A 26,890-nucleotide genomic window follows, 5' to 3' on the forward strand; every position below is an offset into this window, starting at 1 on the left:
AACTGTTCCAACTGCATGTTCTGATGCTTTCCTTGCACTCTCATCCGCATGCACATCCTCTACACATCAACCTCCATTGCCCCTGACACTTTGGGTGCCTTGAGGCTTTGAATCGTTCCTATACTTTCTCTAATTTTGGGGTCTCCTTGGATAGTATCTTCTTCTTGGTTCTCTTTGTTTGACAATCCTTAAAGATTGCTAGATCATATGGTCTTGACCAACTTGTGGCATCTTGTTGCCTTTATTGGGATCTAAGGGCATAAGTCACCCAACTTTGATCAAATTTCTTTTATGATAAGGATGCTAAATGTTTATTGCTGTATTTGATAAATTACATAGATGAAACAATAATAAAGATGACGTGTACCCGATATAGGAGTAAAATATGCCTTGATTTGGTCATGGAACGATTACATGGAAAGTACCAAAGATGGTCGGCCAAGGATTCCAATTCATCGAACTATACCATACTACCATCCTGGACAATACGAACATATTTAAAGGCCCAACGGTTGTCAAGAGGAGCACAAGTGTCAACAAATCGACACTTATAACTACCTCAGAGGGACAACCAACATAGTACAGCCAATTAATACATTGTTGGATAACAAATATTGTACATTGGTATAGTTGTTTAGAACACTTTGCATCTGAAACCTAACAGACTCTCCTCTAGCATGTTAGGAGAAATAACCTCAAAAAATGTCAGTTTTTTAGTCCATAAGATTGGGTACTCGATGTTTCTAGAGACTCATTTTACATTCTCTTCGCTTGCTCTCTAAATCCTGATGAATGATCATGTAGTGTGATCCAGAATGTTGATTGAAAAAGTATTACACAGTTAAATTTAGAAACATTTAATACCCAGGGATAAGTATTACTTGCAAAAGTCATTTTACTCAGTGTTGATACTTGACCAGATTCTTCTGAACTCACAATTAGTGATAAAATGTAAATGAGAATCTACAATAATTTGCAGAATAGTAGTTATAATTTGCAGAATAGCAGAATAATTTGCAAACTCACTATTGGGAAAGATCCCATTCAATTTGGTTATTATCTTGGGTATTTTATATTGTTATATGACCTAACTTTATACATTTTGGTTGGGTGCTGATCCTTAGCTTGGCAAATATTTTTCTGTATAGTCTTGTGTTTTATGATTGCTTGATATTGTTAGAGGTTTTGTCTCATATTATCCTAGATGGCATCTTGGAAACTTAATCATACAGTTTTCTGTTTTTCCTCATCAGTTACTTTTTCCTTATGATCTCTATTGGGGTTTTCTTTCGAGTCACAATTTTTTTTTTTTGAACTTTTCCCTTTCTGACATTTAGAATTGATCCCCATGTAATCATAAAGAAGTCATTTAATGGATGTTCTCTTATGATATTCCAGATGGTCTTCTTGGGAGTTGGATGAATTTTTTTGCAATTTTTCATTCCTTACAAAGTTATTATTTACTTACAATCTCTTATCAAACTAAGATAATATGTCACCCTTTAATATTCAAATTTAATACCGTTCTATAAATAAAGCAGTAAATGAAAACCTATTTTGAGACTGAAATATAAATGAATTTCCAGCATAAAATACTATTGTATGAATTTTTACAACGTTATTGTTTTTGATGTGCCTAGTGTTTCATTGTTTCATAAAGGTTTTGATTGTTTTCTATAGCTTTTGTAAAGGTCCAAAATCTTTAAGTAGCACACTAATTGTACTGAAATTTGAAAATTATGCTGTTTTTACACATTTGCAGACATGGAATTCAGTGAAAGCTTCTAAATTTCCTGACAGCACATATCACAATAATGAGGCTGTTACTTCAATTAATCACATTGTCACAGAGTAAGCTCCATTTGACGCTCGCGAGTAATTGAATTTTACAGGTTATGTCTTAGATGCAGAGACTCCTTTTGGTTTACCAAAATAACTGATATAACTCTTTCTGACTTGCAATCTGTTTAAATCTAAATATCAGTAGTATCACTGCTAATGGCTTTCATATATTTGAACTTATAGGAACACCCTTTGCTTAAAAACTACATATGAAAATCACTCATGATATCTATTGTATGCAGGATATTCATTTAAATCAAAGAATTTTGGTCTCTTGCTTTCTTTTATGAAACCATTTCGTCTTGCATCTCAACATATTTAAGGAACATCCTTTCCTTTAAAAGATCTATGATAATCATATTTATGGTTTCTGTCATATGCACAGCATTTATTTCAGTCTGGGAATTTCAGTCAGTTTCTTGTATACAGCCCTTTCTTTTTTGCATCTCAATGTAGTCTCCAAGCAAATTAAAGATTCTTTGTTATGTTTTATATGTGATTATGCAATAAACCACCCCCAGATATGGAATTTTGCCAATTCTACTCTTCAACTGAGTTTCTGTTTTTTTGCAAGAATTTTGACTTTGGGGTTTTTACTTGTTCTCTGTTTTTGTGTGTTTACCGTACGGGTAAACTAGATTAATGCATATAGATAACTGGAACACGAACAGCAGAACTTATATTATTATTCGCATAGCCAGACATTACATACAGAGCATATCATATCACAAGATGCATTACAATGATTCTAGACGGGATATAAATACTACCGTCGAACCTTCCCGAAGGAGTCCGTCAGCCACAAATATTCTATCCGTTACAAACTATTTACCGACAACGTCGGTTACAGAATATAGAAACACCGCCGGGACCATCTAGTCGGCTGACACCATCCTCCCCAAAAAGAAAAGTGGTCTCCGGACGACAATTACAAAATATCTGAGACAAATTAAAAGACATCATCAGAGTGACTACAACAAGAAAAATCTGCTTCTGTCACATCACTTCACTTCGTCCCGTGCCTGTAGCCTCTGCTAACAAATACTGTCTTCTCAAGTTGACCTTGATAGCCACCCATGCTACTTTCGTTGTTTCCAACTCCTGGGTACCCCGAGCCAAGTGTCGCTGCACTGCTTTCAGTTGGACGATCAGCTCCTCCCGAGCTCTCTACGCATCCACCAAGACAGCCTCCCAGCCAACACCTACTCCGAGTGCCTCTGGTACACAGAAAGTCCATGCCTGCAGCAACTTCAACTCTTCTCCATTGGTTAGACTCCCATGACTAATATCCGCCACGACTGGGGGTCCAGGGGGCAACGCCCCCGGCGGGGTCGAGGGGCAGTGCCCAGGGGGCGCCGCCAAAATCAAATTAGCACTTCGCAACCCACACAGAAATGCACGGAACACACAATTTTTGTCATTTTCTATCAATTCTGCACTCTTTTTGGCAAATCTTGATACTTCCTTTTCCCTTTGGCATCATCTGCTACTCATTCTGAGCTGTTTGAATCTGTCGTCGTTTTTTTTTTTTTTTTGTTTATTTAGTAAATGAAAACCTCCACGGCGGAAGAAAAGAACGCCACCTCAGGTATCACAACCCTCGAAACTAGCAAATCCTAGCCAAAAATTAGAACTCCCACGGAAATGGTCAATTGCTTTGCGGAAATATGGACTCCGCCTGCCCAACACCGCGGGGACCCCGTAACAAATATCCCATCTCGCCAAACCGCAGCTCCTCTAACACAATCAATCCCATCTAGGAGAGTCGCCATTTGTTTCCACTCATGCCCTTTCGAATCGTAACTCCAAGCAACTCCTCTATAAAATGCATAAACGCCATTAATGGCTGAAATACAAGAACAAGATGTCGGGCATCCCCGCTTGGGCCACATGCTCTCCAGACTACTCCAGATCCCAAATTCAGATCATAAACTTGCGCACTCTGTTTGAATATACCCTGCGAAGCTGTGACGTGAACCGCGTATGTCGCACCAAAAACTCTGCCTGCACCTCTGCATTCGTGGGTAGGACAGATAGCTACGGAAAGCAACCCGTGAGCACGACGTGCGGAATGAAATAAGCCCGCGGAAGAGAATTAGAACCACGCGGAGAAGAGAGAGTCCGCGGGAGCGAGAAAAATGAAGATCCGTGGAAAAGACACGTAGGAGTCCGTGGGACATCCTGCCCGTGGAGCATAGTCTGCGGGGACAATGCCCGCGGGACATCCTACCCGCAGAGCACAGCTTGCGGGGACAATGCCCGCGGGACAGGTGTCCGCGGAACATCCTGCTCGCGGAGCACTCTCCCCGTGGACAGCCCTCTACTTGCTTCTCTTTTTTTTTTTTTTTTTACAAAAAAAATACAAAGCACCTCAAATTTGCCTCTGACCGTCGCCATTCGGCAACGACGAGGGAGTCTCCTTCTGCGACAACGACAAAGTCTTCTTGGCATCATATATTTTGAATTTGGATCTGTTGACTGCCAGAGGTACCTTCTGCTCGTCCAAAGTTGATAATCTGATCGCTCCATTGTCGCCGACCTTTTGAATCTGATATGGTTCAACCCATCTGGCCTTAAAGGTTTCCACTTTGATTTCATTCCGACCGTTGTACATCTTACGTCTGTTCTGTGCCACCTTCGTCGCCCACTGTGCCTGCGGTCGTCGCGCAACTGGATTATTTCCTTGCTATCGGTGCCCTTCCACTAATTTTATGCTTCGGTGTAACCTTTTCTTTTCGCGCGGTCCATTCACCATGTACCGGGCAGTGGGATCTTTTGTTTTTCTGTGTTCAGACTGTATGTACTTCCCCTCAGCTTCAACTATGGCAGCTTTTCCTTCTTCCGCTTCCCTGCATTCCTCCGGACATTCATTTTCCTATGTTTTTTCACGTTCGTCCACTGTTAACATAATGCAACTTGGAAACAGTTCATAGTCTTCTATCTGCCAGTGGAACAGGCCATTCACCGAGTCCAGGTCGTCATCATTCGATCCTTCGTCAAGTCTCAATACTCCTTCGTCGGGTTCCATTCTCCTCTTTGCTTTGTTGTCACTTTCGCCGTCACTTTCTGAATCTGACGATGCTGCCTCCTCACCGACTATTTGTGTATGCAGGTCAATTGTGAATCTTTTGCCTCCGCGCTCCATTGATAGGGTATTTTGTTTCCAATCATGTTTTACTTTTGCTTGCACCAACCAATCCCGTCCCAGAATAGCATCATATCCTTTTCTTTTCAATGGAATGACCACAAAATCCAATAAAAATGGTTGCATACCAATTGTTACCAGTTGCACTTTCAAGATTCTCAACGGTTTGATTCCATGTTGGTCTGCCTTGAGCAACTAAAATGTAGGTGGCCACAATGTCGGCTTTTCCAACTTCTTCCAAGTATGCTTCTGCAACACATTCACGCTGGACTCTCCGTCGACAATTGTGTCTATCAAAACATTTCCCAAAATCCCCATCTCGACGACCGTCGGATGCCATCCCATCGTGAGAGCCAGAAGCATTGGGTCTGTTGTCGCCGTTGCATTACTATCCCTTCCTGTGTCCTCCGTTGCTTTCGGAAACGGTGTATGATTCAGAATGGCTGTTCGTAACTGGGGCATTGTGAGGAGGTCACTTATCTTGACTGGAATCTCCGTTTGTAAGATCTGTTGTTTAATGTTTTGTTCTGCGAAGTTCTTTGCCAAGGTGTCGGTGATGTCCTTCAACTGAGATGTCCCTGCCGACGATGCCTTTTCAATTTCCGCCTGCATTTCCCCCAATTTTCTTTTTTCCTCCGCTTGCCTCCGTATAATTGCCAGAACCTCCTCTACATCTGTGCCGACAGTGATCAAGTTTACTCCAGACTTTGGACACTTGGAATCTTCGTGATCGTCGGGTCCGCACCATCTGCATAATAATTTCGGTGTGTTTGCCGCTGTACAATCCCGCGCAAAATGACCCCACAAATTACATGCTCGGCATTGAACAATTGCCGTCCGTTTGCATCATACTGAGTTCGACTTCGGCTCCCATTATTATTGTTATTGTTTGCATTGTTGTTATTTTGTCCTCTGTTATTATTCCTGTATCCTCCGGATGTAGCACCGGTGGTATTCGTGTTTCTGCTACTACCCGACGGGGAAGCCTCCTGTGTGAGAAGCACCTGCGGAGATCCTCTTGTCTTCATGTTAAAGGGGCAGTCTTTTGTCGAATGGCCCATGATCTGACAAATGTCACAGAATTGGTTCTTTGGACACGATCCTTTAGTAGGCCCGTCTGTCTTACACTCCGTGCTCCACAGCTCACTGCCTTTTGGCTCCTTCTGCATGTTTTTAAACTCCTTCATCATGCGAACCATATCCTTCTATAGGGCCCGAACTTTCTTGCTGCTGTCTTCGTCGTCGCTGCTATCATCTCCGGCAGATTCGTTGTCATTAGAATCAGATGAGCTAGTTTTCTTCTTCTTTGTCTTTTGTTCACTTTCCAGATCTAGTGCTCTGTTATACGCGTCCACATATGATGATGGTGGCACAATTTTCATTTTCCTCCGCAATTCCGATCGTAGGCCGTCCACGAACCATCTTTTCTGCAATTAGTCCGCCGACTTGCTTTCCATTTTGTTTATTAAGTCTTTTAATCTCCTGGCGTAGATGCGGACAATTACGTGCTTCCCCTATTCGCTATTGAAAATTTCTGCTATGATTTCATTATCATCCCGCAAGAGTTTAAATTCCGCCAGGAACTCCTTTTTAATGTTATCCTAGGTATCTAGCTTTTGTGGATCCGTATTCAAAAACCAATCAATTGCCATGCCTCGTAGGGTTGTCGAAAATTGTCTCATCCAGTCGTCTTCATCAGTTATGCCATTTGCCCTCCAGATCGTTTCACATGTTTTGCAATGTCGAATGGGATCGGCCGTACCAGCGCCATTGAACTTCGGCAATTTCTCTTTTGGTCCCGCCATCACAATCGGTTTCTGTAAATAGGCGTTGCTCGGTCCTGCAACACTGGCGCTCTTCACTCCCACATCGGCGGTCTCCACTCCCACACTGGCGGTTTGCACTCTCACACCGACAGTTTGTACTCCCACACCGGCGGACTGGTCTCCCACACCGGCGGTCTACACTCCCACACCGGCGGACTGGTCTCCCACATCGGAGGTCTGCACTCCCACACCGGCGGTCTACACTCCCACACCGGCGGACTGCTCTCCTACACCGGCGGATTGCTCTCCCACATCGGAGGTCTCGACAGCTGCGAACCTTGGTGAAGAAGATGGATCTTCTGAAGTTGTTTCTCGCAGAAGTCTATCCCGGACGAAGAGGTCACTCCACGCTCGTGCTCTCTCGGCACTGCGAGCCATGCGAGTTGATGCTCTTCCGTCTGAATTTTCTTCCCTCGGCGAACACAAATTCAAGAACTCCTCCCGTGCTTCTTCCACCAATTCCACCAGCTGCCGAGTCTCCTCCAACAATTCCTCCGCGCTTCGGTTTCCGTCGGCAATCTTTTGAAATCTCCGTCGGCGTTCGGCTTGCTGTGCCAAAATTAAATTCTCTTGCGCAGTACGGATTCCATCTTTTCCCTTCGCCTTATTTCAATCCTTGTTAAGCTGATTTGGCATTAATCTTCATTCCTCCCACCTTCCAGATTCACAAGGCAACGGCGCCAAATGTTTACCGTATGGGTAAACTAGATTAATGCATACAGATAATTGGAACATGAACAGAAGAACTTATATTATTATTCCCATACGCCAGACATTACATACAGAGCATATCATATCACAAGATGCATTACAATGATCCCAGATGGGATATAAATACTACCGCCGAACCTTTCCGAAGGAGTCCGTCGGCCACAAATATTCTATCCGTTACAAACTATTTACTGACGACATCAGCTACAGAATACAGAAACACCGCCGGGACCATCCAGTCGGCTGACATTGTGTTAATTGCTTTTTGATTGAAACAGTAATAATGCAATACACTGAAGATATTAAATACTAAATGGAATGTTAAATAACTAACAAGTTGTAAGCTTAATTCTAGTTCTGAATCCAAACAGATGTTTTTTCATTTCAACACAAAAGACAAAATACAAGCACATATCAGGCCATGGAAAAATCAGATCTGAACATCAGCATTCAAGTTCAATTATATAACTCCATCATTCTCTGGGTTTCCCTTGCTGTGGCCTCCAATCTTCAATGACCACTGCTAGCTGACTGATACCCGTATAGCCATAATACTCTGACCTGTACTCTCTCCAAAACGGATCCTGGATGCACAACATGCCTCTACAGCATCACCATGCCAATGCTATTAGCCTGACTTCATCCAAACCTGAACTGCTATATGATCCTGACTACATGCTGCCATGGGTACAAAATCCATCAACACTGTGTTACTGGTATGATGGGAACTGACACCCCAAAAATTGCAATTATGTTGTACAATCTAAGCCTAACCTCTGACTGAAACCAAACAACTGGCAATAGTGTGTTGGGGTCTGGAGAAATGACGTGTGGTAAAGTGGAGCCACCTCCAGTAATTGCAAGTAGCTTAAGACAAACTACAATAGCATCTTATCCTAGTGACCTCTGTAACCTACAAGGGACACCGAGTGAAAACAATACTAACCCAAAATGTCTACCACATCAGAATATAACACACCAAACTACCTGCAACTCCAGGAGGCGTAGTGCTGTTCACAGATGGACTCAGAGTCCTTTGCACACCCTACCAAGGAAAAAACATCTTGCCTAACAATGGAAGGGTCAACATAAGAGTGTCCTCCCAAATCCTTGTGGCCTGAAGCCTACAAGATCCCAAACACTCACGCTCCAAGGAATCTCTAGGGAACCGGCAAACACATGTCCTCCAACATCAAGCTGCACATCAAAATCCATCTCATTGACCAACATGTTGTAGGGGAACAAAAATCCCCCTCCACTCCTCCATACTGATAATAGGTGTATTATGCCAGAGGTTGTGGAGCAACTCATCAAGGTCCATAGGAAACAACACATCAATAATGATGATACTGGATCCCAAAACAACCCATCAACCTGGAGCTGCAATTAAATCCTCTAAGGCACATATATATCTATGTGCTATCCCACTCAATCTGATGATGTCTAATCAGCCTCTCCATCCTTCTCAAGGAAACTGTAAGAAGACCACCATCTGATATCCCATGTAAAACATGCTTCTGGCCATTAACCTCAAACTTCATTTCCATGGTGCACAAGTTGACCTAGAACTCCTCAATCTGATGGAGCCGCTTCATACCAAGCACTATGTTCATCTCACCCATGCTCACCACACAAAAATCTGCCTGAAACATATAATCATTCAGCTGCAATGCAATACTAGGAATCAAATTGGTACTAGAGAGAATGAATCCATCTGTCACTTTAACTCTAAATCCCTCAAAATAATGTGTGTGGAGGTCACGTCTAGCTACTATCCCCTCATCAATAAAATTATGAGTAGCTCCCATATCCAAAAATGTAATCACTTTCTGCCAATTAAGAACACACTGTCTTTTGAATAAATCCTCTCGTTCAGTGCTAGAGATTTGGGCCATAGACCTGACATCCTCCTGCTCATTAACTGACTCCTCCAATGCAGTTTCTCCCTCATTGCCACTGTGCTCAGTCTGTTGGTCTGAATCTTCAGAACTTGCATCATCTCTTGAAAGGTATTCCATTTTGTTTGCCTTACCCTTTGAACTGCATTTGTGCTTAGGGTCCCATGCCTCCTTACATTTGAAGCACAAATTTCTACGTCTCAGGTTATTCAAAAACTCCAACAATGTTATGGAGAGCTCTCTGAAGGGGTTTTGGAGCTGATTTGTTTTAGGATTTAGAAGCCTGCAGGTGTGTGAGATCGCCCAAGGGTTTCTACAGGCAAATAATTCATACTGCAGGTATGTGAGATCACTCAAGGCATTCTACAGGCAAATAATTCATACCTTGGCCCACTTGTGAACGAATGGTTCGAATCAGAATTTTGGAGGATAAGCAGTCAATCTAAAACTTGTAGATCATTATGTTTCAAGGAGTCTTTCATCATTTCCAAGCCATTATCCAAGCCGTAGAGCCTTAAGCCATCATCTACGGCCTTCCAGCTTGGATGTCTGAATTGGGCAGGTTTTAGTACTTTTTCCTCAATAGCTGATGCATACAGAGACATACAGGGGTCTGTTGTACAAGATAGAATTTATTAGAGCATTTTCTAGACTGACCTGAGCAACCGTACATCTTCAGCCTTGGCATGTAGGCTTGCATTCAAATTTGAAGTCACCAACTCCTGATCTAGGCAGCAATAACAGGGTAACAGCTAATAAATCTGCAGCAGAAGTCTGAAATGTCAAATACTTATACAATTTGTACAGTAAATTGAATTAAATTTGTTTAGAAATTTCCATTTTGGTGTATGGCTTGCATGATCATTTAGTTTCAGAATTTAGTAAATTTGGTATTTTTTGCAATTGTTATTTTTCAAAAACATGAAAAAAATAAAAAACTGTAAAGTTTCTTACCAGATTTCAAATTCAAGGCTGACTGATGCACAACTTTTATTGCAGGTATGAACACTGATATCAAAGAATAGATTTGCTCCAGAATCTGTATATGTTAGTACATAAATAACAGAGATAATAAAATGTTCTTGAACTTGAAATGTAAATCAATCCATTGATGTGCTTGCATTAATTGATTTCGATGCCTTGTTACTCAGGCGGATCTAGTATACATATCACACGGAGGGGTGTGATGGTGAATGGGCATGTCTCTGAATGGAGACATGAACATTCACAATCACACCAGTTCGGTGATGGTTTAACAAACCCAATTTGTAGAGACTTAACACAAGTCTTAATCATGTATTACTGATCATCATGAACTGCAGCTCGATATAATATGGATCAATAGTGGTCTAAAATCAAAGGAATTAGAATAAGTTTCGATTATGCCTTAAATGATCTTGGAGAATATATATATGATCATCGGTTTCAACCATGCATTGTTTCATATATTGCTATTATACATATGCATATATATACATTAGTATGTGTATCATACTGGTATACATATATACATATGTATATATATGCTGATCATAGTTATTGTCAGACCGAAGGTACATGCTTTATCACTCCCTCTTAGCTAGGGAAGACAAAGTGCATATATATAAGTTCTCCTTATTTAAAAGTGATATCATCTAGATATACTTAAGAAAATCAAGTCTCATGATATTCTTTCAAGTTATGGTGTATACACATATATCAAGTCTCATGATATCTACCATAAGAGATCATGTTATATCCATAGAAATTATGTCCCATAAATATTATGTCACATAATATTCACCATGAGTTTGAACATATTGATCTTCAACAGTTATCAAGTCACATGATATCTATCAATATGCTCTTTTAACTATCATGATTTGTCCATGAATATCAAGTCATATGATATTTATCATGATAGTAATCTAATAATTATAAAGTCGTCACCTTATATTATTAGAAACAACATTTCATTATAAAGGATTGGAAACCTTTTGATAATGTACATAGGGTAGGCCCATAAGTCATAGAGTCATACATATGACAAAAGAGTTTACACTTTAAACATCTTTATTAAAATAATACAAATTTACAAAGTTGAGACTCAATCTCATAAACTTACATTTCAACCATACCAAGTTTCTTTCTGAAATGGTCAACATTCACTTTAGGAAAAGCCTTGGTGAGAATGTCTACTGCTTGATCACCTGTATTAATATATTCCAACTGAATAGCTCTTCTTTCCACCATGTCTCTTACATAGTGGTAAGGAATTTTTATATGCTTGGATCTATCATGAAATACCGGATTCACAGATAACTTGATACAACTTTGGTTATCACAATGAATAGTGGTAGGTTTCATAGGCTCACAGAATAAGTTAGAAAGAAACTTTTGAAGCCACACTACTTTTCTAGCTCCCATTGCTGTTGCAATATACTCTGCCTTAGTAGAACTTTGAGCAATTGAAGCTTGCTTTCTGCAGATCCATGGGATCATCGTTGAACCTAAGCTGAAACAACATCCTGATGTGCTCTTCCGGTCTTTTACACTTCCAACCCAATCAAAATCAGTATATCCATGCAACTCCAAGGTGGTATTCTCAGATTTAAGTTCATACCCAATAGTGCCTTGAAGATACCTTAAAATATGCTTCAAAGCAACAAGATGAATATCATGAGGTTCACGCATGAATTGACTTAATACATTAATGACACAACAAATATCAGGTCGAGTATTCACAAGATACATCAGAGACCCAATTATCTATATGTATAAAGTGGGATCAACTAGTTTGGATTCAACACTTGCTTCCTTTAGCTTGTGTAAGTTGGTTTCTATAGGTGTTGACATAGGTTGATAGTTCCACATCCCAAATCTTTTCAGAATATTGACAGTATACTTCTTTTGATGTAGGAAGATACTCCTAGACTTTTGACTAACTTCCAATCCAAGGAAGTAATGAAGAATCCCTAAGTCCTCCATTTCGAATTCAGAAGCTAAATCTTTCTTACACTGATTAATGAGATGTTCTTCTCCTGTAATCAGAAGGTCATCACCATAAAGAATTAGAATCAATATATCACCTTTAGTTACTTTAAAGTGAAGATTTGGATCAGTAACATTTTTGGTGAATCCAAGACTTAAAAGATATTTGTCAATCCTTTCATACTAGGCTCAGGGAGCCTGTTTGAGTCCATATAGAGCCTTTTTCAATTTTCCTATATAGGAGGCAACATCATGAGTCACAAATCTTTCTGGTTGTTCCAAGTATACTTTTTCCTCAATTGTTTCATTTAAAAAATCAGTTTTTACATCCATTTGATGGATTTTCCAACCTTTGGCTGCTACAATGGCTATTACAACTCTATTTGAGTTATACTTGGCAAACTGGTGCAAAAATTTCTTCAAAGTCAATTCCTTCCTTTTTAAAAAACCCTCTAGCCACAAAACAAGCTTAATGTTTTTCAATGCTGCCATCTACAACATACTTAACTTTGAAGAGCCATTTGAAAAAACAACATATTTTCCTTTAGGTCTACGAACTATATCCCAAACATCATTTTTTACTATCGACTGATATTCTTCCACCATTGCATCTTTCCAAGCTTGATGTTTAAATGGTTCTACAGCATTAGAAGGTTCAGAGTTTGGACTCTCACACATGAATGCATTGTATGTTAATTTTTGAGGTCGTTTGCTTTCTCTGAAAGTCCGTGAAGGTGTTGCAAATTCATCTCCTTCTTGTATAATTTTCCTTGCCCAATGTGGCCTTTTAGAATTATTAAGATTCTCTTCTTGAGTCTCAGGAAAGATCTTAGTTTCATTTAAAGTCTCTTCAGGGTACTCACTCTGAATCTCAGGAGCAGGAGCCTCTTCTCAGGATAAGTCATCTGTATCTAGTTCATCTAAAGTTTTGGCTCTTTTGAAAGCAATATCTTCTTCAAAGATGATATATCTGTTGAGTTCTATTTGTTTCTGTCCAGGTATGTAGATTTTGTATTTTTTTACTGTTTCACTAAAACCAATAAGAATTCCTTTTCTTCCAGTAGGTACTAACTTCGTCTTTTTCTCCTTAGGTACATGAACATACACAGGACATCCAAATATCCTTAAATGACTGATGTCAGGTTTCATTCCTGAAAATACTTCTTCAGGAGTTTTGTTGTCCAAATGTGAGTGAGGACATCTATTCTAAATATAGACTACTGTATTAGATGCTTTAGCCCAAAATGACATGCTCAAGTTTTGATCATATATCATAGCCTTAGCAGCTTCTACAATAGTTCTATTTTTCCTTTCAACAACTCCATTTTGTTGAGGATTGTAGGGAACTGTGAACTCCCTCTTAATCTTAGCAAGTTTGTCGAATTCTTTAAATATTTTAAAAGTGTATTCTTTCACATTGTCTGTTCTTAGAAGTTTAATTTTATTTCCAGAGGAGTTTTTCAGTGATAGTTTTGAATTTTTTAAATTTAGAAAGAATCTCTTCAGATTCTTTGCACTCAAGGAAGTATATCCATGTCTTCCTTGAAAAATCATCAACAAATATCACATAGTACAAAAGCTCTACTATGGATGGTGTAGACATGGGCCCACATAGGTCAAAGTGCACTAGTTCTAACACATCTTTAGTTTTGCTCAAACTATGAGGAAATGTTTTTTAGTGTTTTTCCCTAAGGCACAACCTTTGTAGGATTCATATGATTTAATTTGGACATTCCAGTTACCAAATTCTCCATAGATGTTAGAGCACGAAAGGTGATATGACCTAATCTTCTATGCCATATTTCATTTGAATCTGAAGTCTCATTAACAAGTGCAAGATTTCTCTTAATGCAAAGCTCATATAATACTCCTTGTCGTATTCCTATTGTTAGAGCCTTCTTTATAGTTGAATTCTTAGGCCATGCTAGTACCTTACCTTCCATGAATGCAATTTTATAACCATCATCTTCAAGTGTAGATGCAAATATTAAATTCCTTTTAATACCTGGTACATAAAGAACTCTAGAAAGCTAAATAAAATTTCGTGATTTCAATTTGATGGTATAGGTCCCAATTCCTTTTACAAAATGTGCAGAATCATCACCAATTGTAACTTCTTCATCTGTTTATATTTGCATGCTTTCTAGGTTATCTCGATATCCAATGATGTGTCTTGAAGATCCACTGTCAATTATCCAAGTGTTGGACTTGGTTGATATCTGACTAGACAATGCTGAATATAAAGCATATTTCTCAGAATCTTGACATTCATTTGATTTATCAGTTTTAACAAATGACGCTTGAAGTTTAGATCGATTAGGACAATTTAGTGCATAATGTCCATATTGATCACATTTGAAACATTGAATTTTGGACAAGTCTTTTTTCTGTTTTGACTATCCTTTTCTATGAAAGTTTCTTTTCCTGTTGTTGTTCTTCTTTCCCTTTTTATGAGAGTTGGTGTTAAGAAGATGAATGCCTTCATCTAAGGTTTTATATTTTCCTTTAATCATTAATCTCAATTCTTCTTGAAGACAATCAGATCTCAATCGATCTCAAGAATTTGGTAGTCCTCCTAATGGTATTAGTGATAACTCTTGGTTGTCAATCTCATAACTGAAATAAGATAATTGATCTCTCAATTCTATGATTCTCATGAAGAAGGCGTTTATGGTTTCTCCTCTATTCATGCTATATTCTTCATTTGTCTTTTAAGAGCAAGTTTTCTACCAGTGTTATTTACTCTGAATGCATTTTCAAGAGCTTTAAACATGCGATATGTTGTAGCATGTTTTGCCACAATAGGTACTAGGTGATCTCTAACGGCATCCACAATTATCTTCATGGCTTTCTCATTACTTTCGATCCATTGAGTTTTATTTGGATCATCTTTAGGTTCTTTTTCTTTTCTTACAAAAGATTCTAATTTGTTTTCTTTTAATAGCATCATTATACGAAGTTTCTAGGATTCAAAGTTATCAACACTTGTAAGGTGGTGTTCGAATCTTAAGATGTTTGTCATCTTTAAGAGTAACGAGAGACTGCAATTTAATGTGAAATATGATCTCTTAAACTTAATGAGATCTCTCCTTAAGAAGGCTTTGATACCATGTAAAGTTTCTTACCAGATTTCAAATTCGAGGTTGATTGATGCCTAACTTTTATTGCAGGTATGAACACGATAGCAAAGAACAGATTTTCTCCAAAATCTCTATATGTTAGTACAAAAATAACAGAGATAATAAAATGTTCTTGAACTTGAAATGTAAATCGATCCTTTGATGTTCTTGCATTAATTGATTTCGATGCCTTGTTATTTGGGCAGATCAAGTATACATATCACACGGAGGGGTGTGATGGTGAATGGGCATGTCTTCGAATGGAGACATGAACATTCACAATTACACTGGTTCAGTGATGGTTTAACAAACCTGATTTGTATAGACTTAACACAAGTCTTAATCATGTATTATCGATCATCATGAACTGCAGCCCGATATAATATAGATCGATAGTGATCTAAAATCAAAGGAATCAAAATAGGTTTCGATCATGCCTTAAATGATTTCAGACAATACATATATGATCATCAGTTTCAACTATGCATTGTTTCATATACTACTATTATACATATGCATATATATATTAATATGTGCATCATACTGGTATACGTATATACATATGTATATATATGCTAATCACAGTTCTTGTCAGACTGAAGCTACATGCTTTAAGAAAAACATATCACAACAACACAAAAAGACAACAAAAGACTACGAAACTTAAAAAACTAAGAAATACCTCCAAAAGTCAGAAATGGTCAAAAACCATTTTGAGGTGCCTTATTACAATAGTATTAGAGCACAGACACTTCCATGTTGTGGACAATATCCAATTTGAATGAGTAATCAACATTTTGTAACTTAAACCAAGGGAGGATTTCACAAGGATTTTAGAGTCAGTGATATCTTGGCAGACAATATGGCTGAGAAAGAGAAGGAAAAAAATCACTTAGCCCTAATTCCAAATTACAAGAAAGTTTTCTACTATGATGGATATGATGTCTCAGTTGTTAGGATTGATGGTTAGACACAATCAATCACATGATGGGAGGCTACAACATACCACCCATTCAGAGGAGTCTAGCAAGCCATAGTGGGAGCGCACTATAGCATCTAGTTAAATTCAGATGCATTTACAAATAGTATTCACTCCATGAGAGGAGTCACCAAATTGCATGCTTGAGTTACAAATTTCGATGCAGAGGAGATTATACACAATCACACAAAGTATATAACTCTACCACTTGAGGCTAGAGAATTCTTGACCCCAGACTAATTTATTGGACAAAAGAAGACTCAAAGAAGGTTCAATAGGTGGGGCAGATCATAGGGCACCACAGGCTAACAATGTTTTTGACCTTGCCACCTTTTGATGGAGGAGTTAACAGTACAATGCTTGCTTGGGTGCAGAAGTTGGATAACTAACTAGCATTGAAACCTATGTTAGAGGAGGAGGCGATCGTGTTTGTTACTTTGCATTTGGATGGCATGGCCCACGAGTGGTGGTACCATGGGTTGATTACATTGGGTCATTGCTATATTACCTTTGTAATGTCCCCAATTTTGTCGGCAGCAGAGTTTTAGGGATTAGCCTATTATTGTGATCCTTGTAGGCTAATTATTGTGGATAGAGGGTCTTCTGTGGCAATGGCTTGGCCTGGGAGGGTCTTATCTTCCCACATCTCAGTAAGCTATAGGTTGGTCTTCGTTTGGCTCAGATCGGACTTCGTTTGGGCTTAGTTTTGTGTACTTACTATTTGTTGTAAGTTGATGTTGATCGAGATGGGTCCTTTCTATTTTTGGAACGTGCATTTGGTCGCATGGAGAAATAATAGGTATGACTCCTATTTCAGACGACATATTTAAATGATGAGTATTTTGGGAGTTATTATATTTTTAGTGGCCAAATTATTATTCATTATTAAATGACTTATTATAAAGTTATAATTTAACTTGATAATTTAACTTAAGTTGAGAGTTGAGTTATCATTGGAAAGTGTCATTTATTACTTAGTTAAGCCAAGTCAACTGCTTCAAATTAATGTTGTGTGGAGAAGCTTCTTGAGTAAAGTTACATTTTGGCAAAAAAAGGGAATATGGGGGTTATAATACAAGCCCATTGGATATATATTTGCTTTTGTTGCTTTTGTGGCTTTCTGAGGTATTGAATTTTGTTGCCCTTGCTGAGGTATAAGGGAAGCTGATAAGAGTTTTTGAATCACTATTGAGGTAAAGTGATTCCATATAATCTCCCTTACTGTTATTTTTTTTCGTTGGGAGTACTGCATTTTTGGAGTTTGATTGGCATCTTCTATTACTGTACTTACCGTGGCTTGGAAGATATATGTTGACTGGAGATTATCTACATTCTGCCATTGATTGAGAAGAAGGCTGATAGCTAAAGAAAATCTCATGCTTTGGTGCACCCAGGGTCTGGAGTTTGGCGTCATTTCTCAAAGTTTTGCTGTAAGTTCTCATTGGCTCTTCACACGCTTAGATTTTTGGTTGCAGGCATTGAATTCCAATGGTCTAAAAGTCTTGTCGAAGGCCACATTTATGTCTTCTATTTGACACGTTTATTTCCACTATTTGGGTTGTTCAAACTGCATTCTTGAGGGGTATTATTTCTGAATCTGAATACCATAAAATCTGTATTCTGGGCATGTAACTCTCTGGATTTTAAATGCCAATATTGTGCCGCTGTGCATTATTTATTTCTGCATATCTGGGCTGCCGCAAATACATTTTTAGGGCCCACAATTAATTAAAGTAAGCCATTTCCAGGTTCCTCACACTAGTCTCATTTTATATATTGTACCAGCATTAGCTTGAATTAATAAGATTTTGCTATTGCTTTCAGTATTGGCTGTTAAGAAATGTCAATTCGATTTTTAGTATTTGGGAAATTGGTAAATCTTCAAGAATCTCAATCTCATTTCCAGTGGTGAAGCCATAATTTGAGAATTCTGTACTCACAAAATCTGATTACAATATTAGTAGAGGTTCTTGGGATTAGAGGAAATTGGCTCTAATTCTGTAATAATTAAGGGTGAAATTTCTTGGAAACAAAAGTTGTAGTGGTGAAGCATCTAGTTACGAACGAATTAGTTCTATTTGTGTGAGCTTGATTGGGGTTATTACAGTGGTATCAGAGCGGTTTCCTGCCAGCCTGCAGGGATTGGACTCAGTTATTATTTTGGTTAGTGCTTTCTTCTGAGATTGTCAGATTAATTTTGTGATTGGTATAGTGACATGGATGGTGATAGGAGATTCGTTCCAGGTAGATATTATACTCGTAGAGGACATACTTCTTTGCCTAGGGATGGAGAATTTGAGATACAAGGTATTGTAAAATAGTTGGATGATGCAGTTATTGGCATGAGTTCACAAGATTATGCATTTGATGGTGATGTGATGATAGTGGGAGTAGGAGCATGTGATGATATAGTCATATCGGTGTTTGCGGCTACTTCTGTGCCGATTGGGCCATCTATGGGGGAATTTAGCGACATGCATGCAGTTGTTGATGTGTGTTTTGATGATGGCATACATGTTGATGATTATGAGTTTTCATCAACAACAGATTCGGTTTAGTTTTCTATTGCGGCAGTTAGTTTTGTTCATGTGTCCGCGTATTTTGATGTGGCTACACTTATTGTGGATACAGTTGGCATGAGTGCATATGGTTAGCTTGTAGCTTCATCTTTTTCAAGGATTGTTGGTGATGATCATGATTCCAGTCCAATATATATTATGTGGGTGGAAACAGGGAAGAAGGGGATGCATAGATCTTCTATGGGGTTGCCTTCTAGTGACATTCTGATTTCTACTCATCAACACAAGTTTTTGGTGCTGTGTTGCAGGACATATTGATGGTCCTAATGATATTGGCATACAGTTGGTTGAGTGTTCACAGGGATGCCATGTACTTCTTCATTTGGGATCCAGGAGGAGGTTAGAGTTCACTGTGTCGCCGGATTGCTTGAGGACAAGCAATCTTGGAGAGGGAGGACTGTAATGTCCCCAATTTTATCAGCATTAGAGTTTCAGGGATTAGCCTATTATTGTGATTCTCATAGGCTAATTATTGTGGATAGAGGGTCCTCTGGGGCAGTAGCTTGGCTTGGGAGGGTCTTATCTTCATTCTGACTTCTACATCATCAGCACAACTTTTTGGTGCTATGCTACAAGACATGTTGATTTTGAGGTTAGAGTTCATTGTGTCGGCCGATTGCTTGAGGACAAGCAATCTCGGGGAGGGAGAACTGTAATGTCCCCAATTTTGTCAGTATTAGAGTTTCAGGGATTAACCTATTATTGTGATACTCATAGGCTAATTATTGTGGATAGAGGGTCTTCTGTGGCAGTAGCTTGGCTTGGGAGGGTCTTATCTTCTACACATCTTAGAAAGTTACAGGTTAGTCTTCATTTGGCTCAGATTGGACTTCGTTTGGGCTTAGTTTTGTGTACTTACTATTTGTGGTAAGTTGGTGTTAATCGAGATGGGACCTTTCTATTTTTGGAAAGTGCATTTGGTTACATGGAGAAATAATAGTTATGACCCCTATTTCAGACGACATATTTAAGTGATGAGTATTTTGGGAGTTATTATATTTTTAGTAGCCAAATTATTATTAATTATTAAATGGCTTATTATAAAGTTATAATTTAACTTTATAATTTCACTTAAGTTGAGAGTTATCATTGGAAAGTACCATTTATTAATTAGTTAAGCCAAATCAAGTGAGAGAATCTAATAAAAGCTTCTAATTAATGTTGTGTGGACAAACTTCTTGAGTGAAGTTACATTTTGGCAACAAAAGGGAATATGGAGGTTATAAATACAAGCCCATTTGTCGAGGAAAGCATGCTTGGATATATATTTGCTTTTGTTGCCCTTGCTGAGGTATAAGGGAAGCTGAGAAGTGTTTTTGAATCACTGTTGAGGTAAAGTGATTCCATTTAATCTCCCTTACTGGTATTATCTGTGGCTGGGAGTATTGCATTTCTGGAGTTTGATTGGCATCTTCCATCACTGTACTTACTGTGGCTTGGAAGATATATGTTGGCTGGAGGTTATCTATATTCTGCCATTGATTGAGAAGAGGGCTAATAGCTAATGAAAATCTCATGCTTTGGTACACCTAGGGTCTAGAGTTTGGCATCATTTCTTAGAGTTCTGCTGTAAGTTCTCATTGGCTCTTCACACACCTAGATTTCTGGTTGCACACATTGAATTCCAATGGTCTAAAAGTCTTGGCAAAGGCCACGTTAATGTCTTCTGTTTGACATGTTTATCTCTGCTATTTGGGTTGTTCAAACTGTATTCTAGAGCGGTATTATTTCTGATTCTGAATACCATAAACTCTCTATTCTGGGCATGTAACTCTCTGGATTTTAAATGACAATATTGTGCTACTGTGTGTTATTTATTTCTGCATATTTGGGCTATTGTAGATAACATTTTCAGGGCCTGCAATTAATTAAAGGACGCTATTTCCAGATTCCTCACACTAGTCTCATTTTATATTGTACCAGCATTAGCTTGAATTCATAACATTTTTCTATTGCTTTCAGTATTGGCTATTCGTAAGAAATGCCAATTCGATATTCAATATTTGGGAAATTGGTAAATCTTTAAGAATCCCAATCTCGTTTCCAGTTGTGAAGCCATAATTTCAGAATTCTATACTTGCAAAATCTGATTACAATAGTAGTAGAGGTTCTTGGGATTAACTTGATTGGGGTTATTACAGCCTCCTATGATGAGTTCACCAATAGACTCAATGAGTGTTTAAATAGTCTCATTAGAGGCATAAATATTCATGTTTTAGAGGTTATCATTTATGGTGATAGATATATCGAAGAGAAGGTTGACAATAAAATTTATAGAGGGGCTTTCAAATCCTTTGTGTAGTTGGATTGGAGCATTTGGCCATTAAGAAGGCTAAAAGCATGGAGTATGCCATACTAACACGGGGACATATCCCTGCTCTTTTTCCCTTGCGTATCTAAGACAGGGATTGTAACAAACGGATTTTCATAACAAAATAAAGGTGCTCTAGAAAGAGTTCTCCACAACTAATTATTGAAACAAAATATCTTGAATTCCTTTTCATGAGACATTAACTGATTTTAACTACTAACGAGCTAATAAAACCCAACTGAAATAACTGTAATAACGTTCAATTGAAATAACTGTAACAATGATCAACTGAAAGAATTGTAATAACGTTCAACTAAAATAACTGTAATAATGATCAACTGAAAGAATTGTAGTAAATGATACTTATCGCATGTAGTATAGCAAGATATAACATAGAACATATACTTTATTCATATACACAAATGCACTCCAATGCTTGCAATATATGCTCATTACAATGATTCTGATGATGTTCAATAGTCCCTTCCAGATGGTATACATATACTTTCCCGAAGGGGTGACTCAATCGTCACGCGCCCTTTTGGATACAATTCTACTTGTCGGTTACAATATTACAACATCATCCTCCCCAAAAAGTAAAGTACTCTTCGGAGGACAATACAACAAAACGTAAAATAAACAACTAATTACATCAATGTATAGATACTAAGTAGAGGGATACATCCTTGGCGTAGTCGCTGTCTGCGCCCTTAGTTCATTTAGCTTTTCTCGTAGCTTTTATACTTGCTCCTTCCAAACTTTCAATTCCACTTCCGCCTCCATCTGAAGTTCCAAAGCTGACTGCATCATCCCAACAATCTCTCCCAGCTCTCTCTCTTTCTCATCTCCTACTTGCTCCTTCTCTACTGCTAATTGTTCCTTCTCCGTTGCCAATTTCTGCAGTTGACTCTGTCTGGCTAACAAGGCTGCCCTCTCAGATTCTTAGGCTGCCCTCTCTGCAGCTAGCCTGGCAGCTGACTCCTCCCGAGCCCTCTCCGCTGCTACTTGATCTGCCTGGCTCCTCCGAAGGGTGTAATATGCCTCCCTGTGTATCTACATTATCTCCCGAGTCAAAGCCTCTACTCAACTTTGCATACCAGGATCTCTTGTCATGGCCTAATCCTATCACATTTTTGTAGTCTCCACACTTGACCATCCTCGTTCCTTAAAACAGACTGTAAAGACAGCCGGGCATCCTACTTTCATGAAGGATACTACTCTCTCCAACTCCTTTACTACTGAGTCCAAAGCCTGTATCTTTGCAGAGGCCACTACCTGGCGAGCCTGAGTCCCTAGAGCTACTACATCAGCAAAGAATGCCTCTCTCATCCCTGTTTCTGGCGCTACTGGTACTGCTGCACACCCATAGCCCTCTCTACTGGTTCTGCCATCCGCTCAACAACGCTATGCGGTAGTCCCTCATCCTGTGTCGGCTCCTCCACCTGTACTTGCAAAGGGTCTTCCTTCGGAATTACTTCTTGTGTAGGTGTTTATAGGTATGTCACTCAAGGCACTGGGGTACAGTGGAACCACGTACTTAGGTAAGTGCTCAACTTCTCGGTTCTGCTCTCCTATCTCGCTCAGGTGATGCTAAGAATGCCATATCCACTGTAACCATTGCATTTGAACCCACTACGTCCAATTGGACACCCGATGACCTTAAACTCTCGTATGTCGGTATCTCCATTACTCCTACCTCAGTGTCCATCTCTGCATTAGGTACAAGTACCTTAGCCCCAATTTCTGGTAAAACCTCATGAGCAAGCTCCATCGTTACCTCCGGAACGACTGCCTCCATTTGTGGCAAGTGTGCCTCTGCTAATGCCTCAAGAATAGCTCGTGTCTCTGCTTGTGCCTTTTCAGCAGGTTGAATCGCAATTGAAGCTGGCATCATCACTACTGGCTACCTAAACTGACCAAACCTTGGAATACCATGAATACCTACGGAAGTCGAGCGTGTCATCGTTGAAAGTGCAGGCCATGGGAATCTCAATGGTGTAGCTATAATTACTTCTACTTCCTCGTCCTCTTCCTTCTCTCTGTTAGTCCCACTTTCCTCAGAAGAAGTCTCCTCCCAACCATTGTTAGTATTTCCACCATTTGGTCTCGGTCGTTTCTGCCCAACTATAGTCTTGGTGCCAAGTGTATCAAGATGTCTCCGTTGCATAATTGGGAGTTTGCCTGGCGCGAGTGGTCCTGGTTTGGTCCCTAGTGCAACGTGGGGGATCACGTGCGTCGTTGCCTCTAAGAATAGTCCGATGGCATAATGCGGCATGTAGAATATTTTGTGTTGCAATGTCATAAATTCATACATCCGTTTGGCCAAAAATGCAGCCTAGTCGTACACTCTTCCATGCAAAATACTGTTCATCGCCACTTGTGGAAATGAAATATATGAGGCATGGCTAGAGCTTGTGAGACGACTCTTCACAATGTCCATCAAATAACGTAGTGACCTTCTTGCATGTTGGATTTCTTCAATCCTCTACCCCTCGATGTATCCGTGAGAGCTTCTTGGTCCGCCTGCATCAGATCCCCACATACCAGTTGTATCAATTGTGTCTTTACTTCCCAACTCATCTTTTTTGGTTTGCTATCTATTTTTCTTCCCCCTTGTGCATGATCAGGTATTCCGAATCCCTGTGTAAAGTCGGCCGGTTTGAATGTGTTAGAATCTGATAAGATTAATAACCTAGAAAACTAGTGCAAAGAGTAAATATCTAAAATATGAATGCAAATGATACAAAATCAAAATAACATCATAGAGTTAGTCTCCAAGAGAGTAATGCAAATGCTGGAAGCAAAATAGCATTAAGAGGATGCAAAAACAAGAGATGCAAATACAAGCCAGGTAGCATGCTTATGTAGGCTAGGAAGAGGGATGAGGTGGCAACACCAACCAATGAGGAGCAACCATCTATCGGACTAAAGATAGCAAAGTATCTTCCCAAGATAGCTAATGGATGCTCACATGTAGGAAGGTGACACCTCACAACCATTCACCTAATAAGACATGCTTTATTAACCTAAGCGAGATTATTAAAAAGTGTAGGAAAAACTTAGCAAAATAGGAAAAATAAAAAACTACACTAACACCCCCCCATAAGCGAAGCTTAGGTGGATGTAGAAATGGGTCCCGACAAGTCAAGCCTGATGAGGTACCCATGTACATAAGATTTCTCAAAAGAGAGAGAAAAGAGACCCCCCCACAAAAAAGTCAGGACTCCGAGTTAGAGGAAGAGGCCCCCTCAAAAGATGAAGCATCTCGCACCCCCAACAAAGCTCGCAAATGAAGGAACTTGCTTTCAGTGAAGGGTTTGGTGAAGATATCAGCAACTTGCTTGGAAGTCGGACAATAGCGAAGGTCAATGACATGACCATGGATGAGCTCTTGGATGTAGTGCATGTGGACCTCTATGTGTTTGGTCCGTTAATGATGAACTGGATTCCGTGAGATCTGAATGGTACTCTGGTTGTCACAAAATATGACTGATGGCCGTCTAATCTGGATACCAAACTTAGTGAGAAGATGTTGAATCCAAATGGCCTCAGTGGTGGCATTTACAGCCCCCCGATACTCGGCCTCAGTAGAAGACAGAGCAATAGCAGACTGCTTTTTGCTCGACCAACAAACAGGACCTGACCCAAGTGAGAAGCTATACCCTGAAGTAGACTTGCGATCCTCAGAATCACCTGCCCAATCTGAATCTGTGTAGCCCACCAAATCAAGCTCAATACCTGTTGCGTAGTGAATCCCACAACTATGAGAACCCTGAATGTAGTGAAGGATCTGCTTGGCTGCTTTCCAGTGTAACTCATGGGGCTCCTGCATGAATCGAGAGACCATGCCTACAGCATAGGAGATGTCAGGTCTCGTATGAGTCAGATAAATGAGACTCCCAACAAGTTGGCGGTACAAAGTGCCATCAACAAGTGGAGACGAACATTGAGCCTCAAGTTTGACTCCAGAAAGGAAGGGAGTCGGAGCAGGCTTACAGTCAGCCATATGAAACCTCGAGAGTAAATCTAGAGCATACTTGGATTGTGTGATGGTGATCCCAGAAGGAGACTGAAGGATCTCAATCCCGAGAAAGTAATGCAACAAGCCCAAGTCAGTCATCAAAAAACTGTCCTGAAGGGCCACTTTGACAGCCTTAATGGTGGGTGAAGAACTTCTTGTGATCAGCAAGTCATCAACATACAAAACCAAAAATAGAAGTGACTCATTGCAAAATGTACACATTAGGATCAGAATGGCACCGAGTGAACCCAACTGATAGAAGGAAGGAGTCCTTCTTGGCATACCAGGCTCGAGGAGCCTGTTTGAGGCCATAGAGAGACTTTCGAAGACAACACACAAGTGAAGAATCCTGAACGAAGCCCTGTGGCTGCTCCATGTAGATCTCCTCATGAAGGTCACCATGAAGAAAAGCACTCTTCACATTCATTTGATGTACTTCCCAACGATTAGCTGCAGCAATGGCAAGAACAATTCGAATGGAATTCATTCGGGCAACTGGCGCAAAAGTCTCAGAGTAGTCAATCCCAGGAACCTGGGAGAATCCTTTGGCGACCAAGCGAGCCTTGTGTTTGTCAACTGACCCATCTGCTGCAAATTTTGTCCGATAGATCCACTTACATCGAACAAGTTTTCTTCCTTTAGGAAGAGGGACAAGATCCCAAGTGTGGTTCCTCATCAAGGAACTATACTCTTCCTGCATAGCTGTATCCCACTCAGAAATACCAAAAGCCTCATGAAAGGACTGTGGATCTGAGGCAGTAGCAATGAAGACATGTGGAGCATCCTGGAATTGTGAACGAGTTCGCCTGGTGTCTGATGGATCCCCAACCCAATCACCTGCAAACTGCAAGGTCTGTCTAGCCCAAAGTGGGCAAGCAGATGGAGAATCTGGAGGGGAATCATTAATCTCTGAATGATGACTAGGAGAGGAAGGAGGTGAGTTCTCTGAATCACTTTCTGCATCAGAAGTAGAGGTAGAAGACTGTTCAGGTGAATCTGACTCATCAGAAGATCTGTCATGTATTCCAAGTGACTCTAATGTCAAGGTAGAAGGAGTTGGAGAGGTGATAGAAAGTGAGCTTGAAGATCCCTCCTCAAACTGAACACTCCTCTCAATGAATAACTCATGTGTAGTAGGGTGGAGCAACCGATAACCCTTCACACCATCAGGATAACCTACAAATATGCAAGGTCTGCTTTGCGGATCCAAGGCCTTACGTTTCTCTGTAGGAATGTGGGCCCATGTAGGGGAGCCAAAAACTCGAAAGTGCTTAACTGATGGTTTCCGACCGCTCCAAGCTTCAAAAGGAGTAACTCCCTTCAAGGCTCGGTGAGGAACACGGTTCTGGATATAACAAGCACAGTTAATGGCTTCTGCCCAATACTGTGGTGCAAGAGATCTAGAGTGAATCATACAGTTTGCCATTTCCTTCAAGGATCTATTTTTCCGTTCTGCAACACCATTTTGCTGAGGATTGTATGGAACTGA

The 26,890-nt window shown here is 39.8% G+C and overlaps 1 protein-coding gene across 1 annotated transcript in view; it reads left to right on the plus strand.

Annotated features, from left to right (window-relative positions):
- The window catches only part of LOC149553403 (uncharacterized), a 216,776-nt gene that overhangs the window by 78,168 nt on the left and 111,718 nt on the right, over positions 1-26,890 (plus strand). The window contains exon 2 of the mRNA XM_089788868.1: positions 1,763-1,851. Coding sequence (XP_089644994.1) covers positions 1,763-1,851 — 89 coding nt within the window. The remainder of the gene's footprint in view (positions 1-1,762; positions 1,852-26,890) is intronic.

This window comes from Cupressus sempervirens, chromosome 6 (assembly GCF_028749045.1).
Source record: "Cupressus sempervirens isolate cs-2001-9-10 chromosome 6, ASM2874904v1, whole genome shotgun sequence".
Taxonomy (NCBI): Eukaryota; Viridiplantae; Streptophyta; class Pinopsida; order Cupressales; family Cupressaceae; genus Cupressus; species Cupressus sempervirens.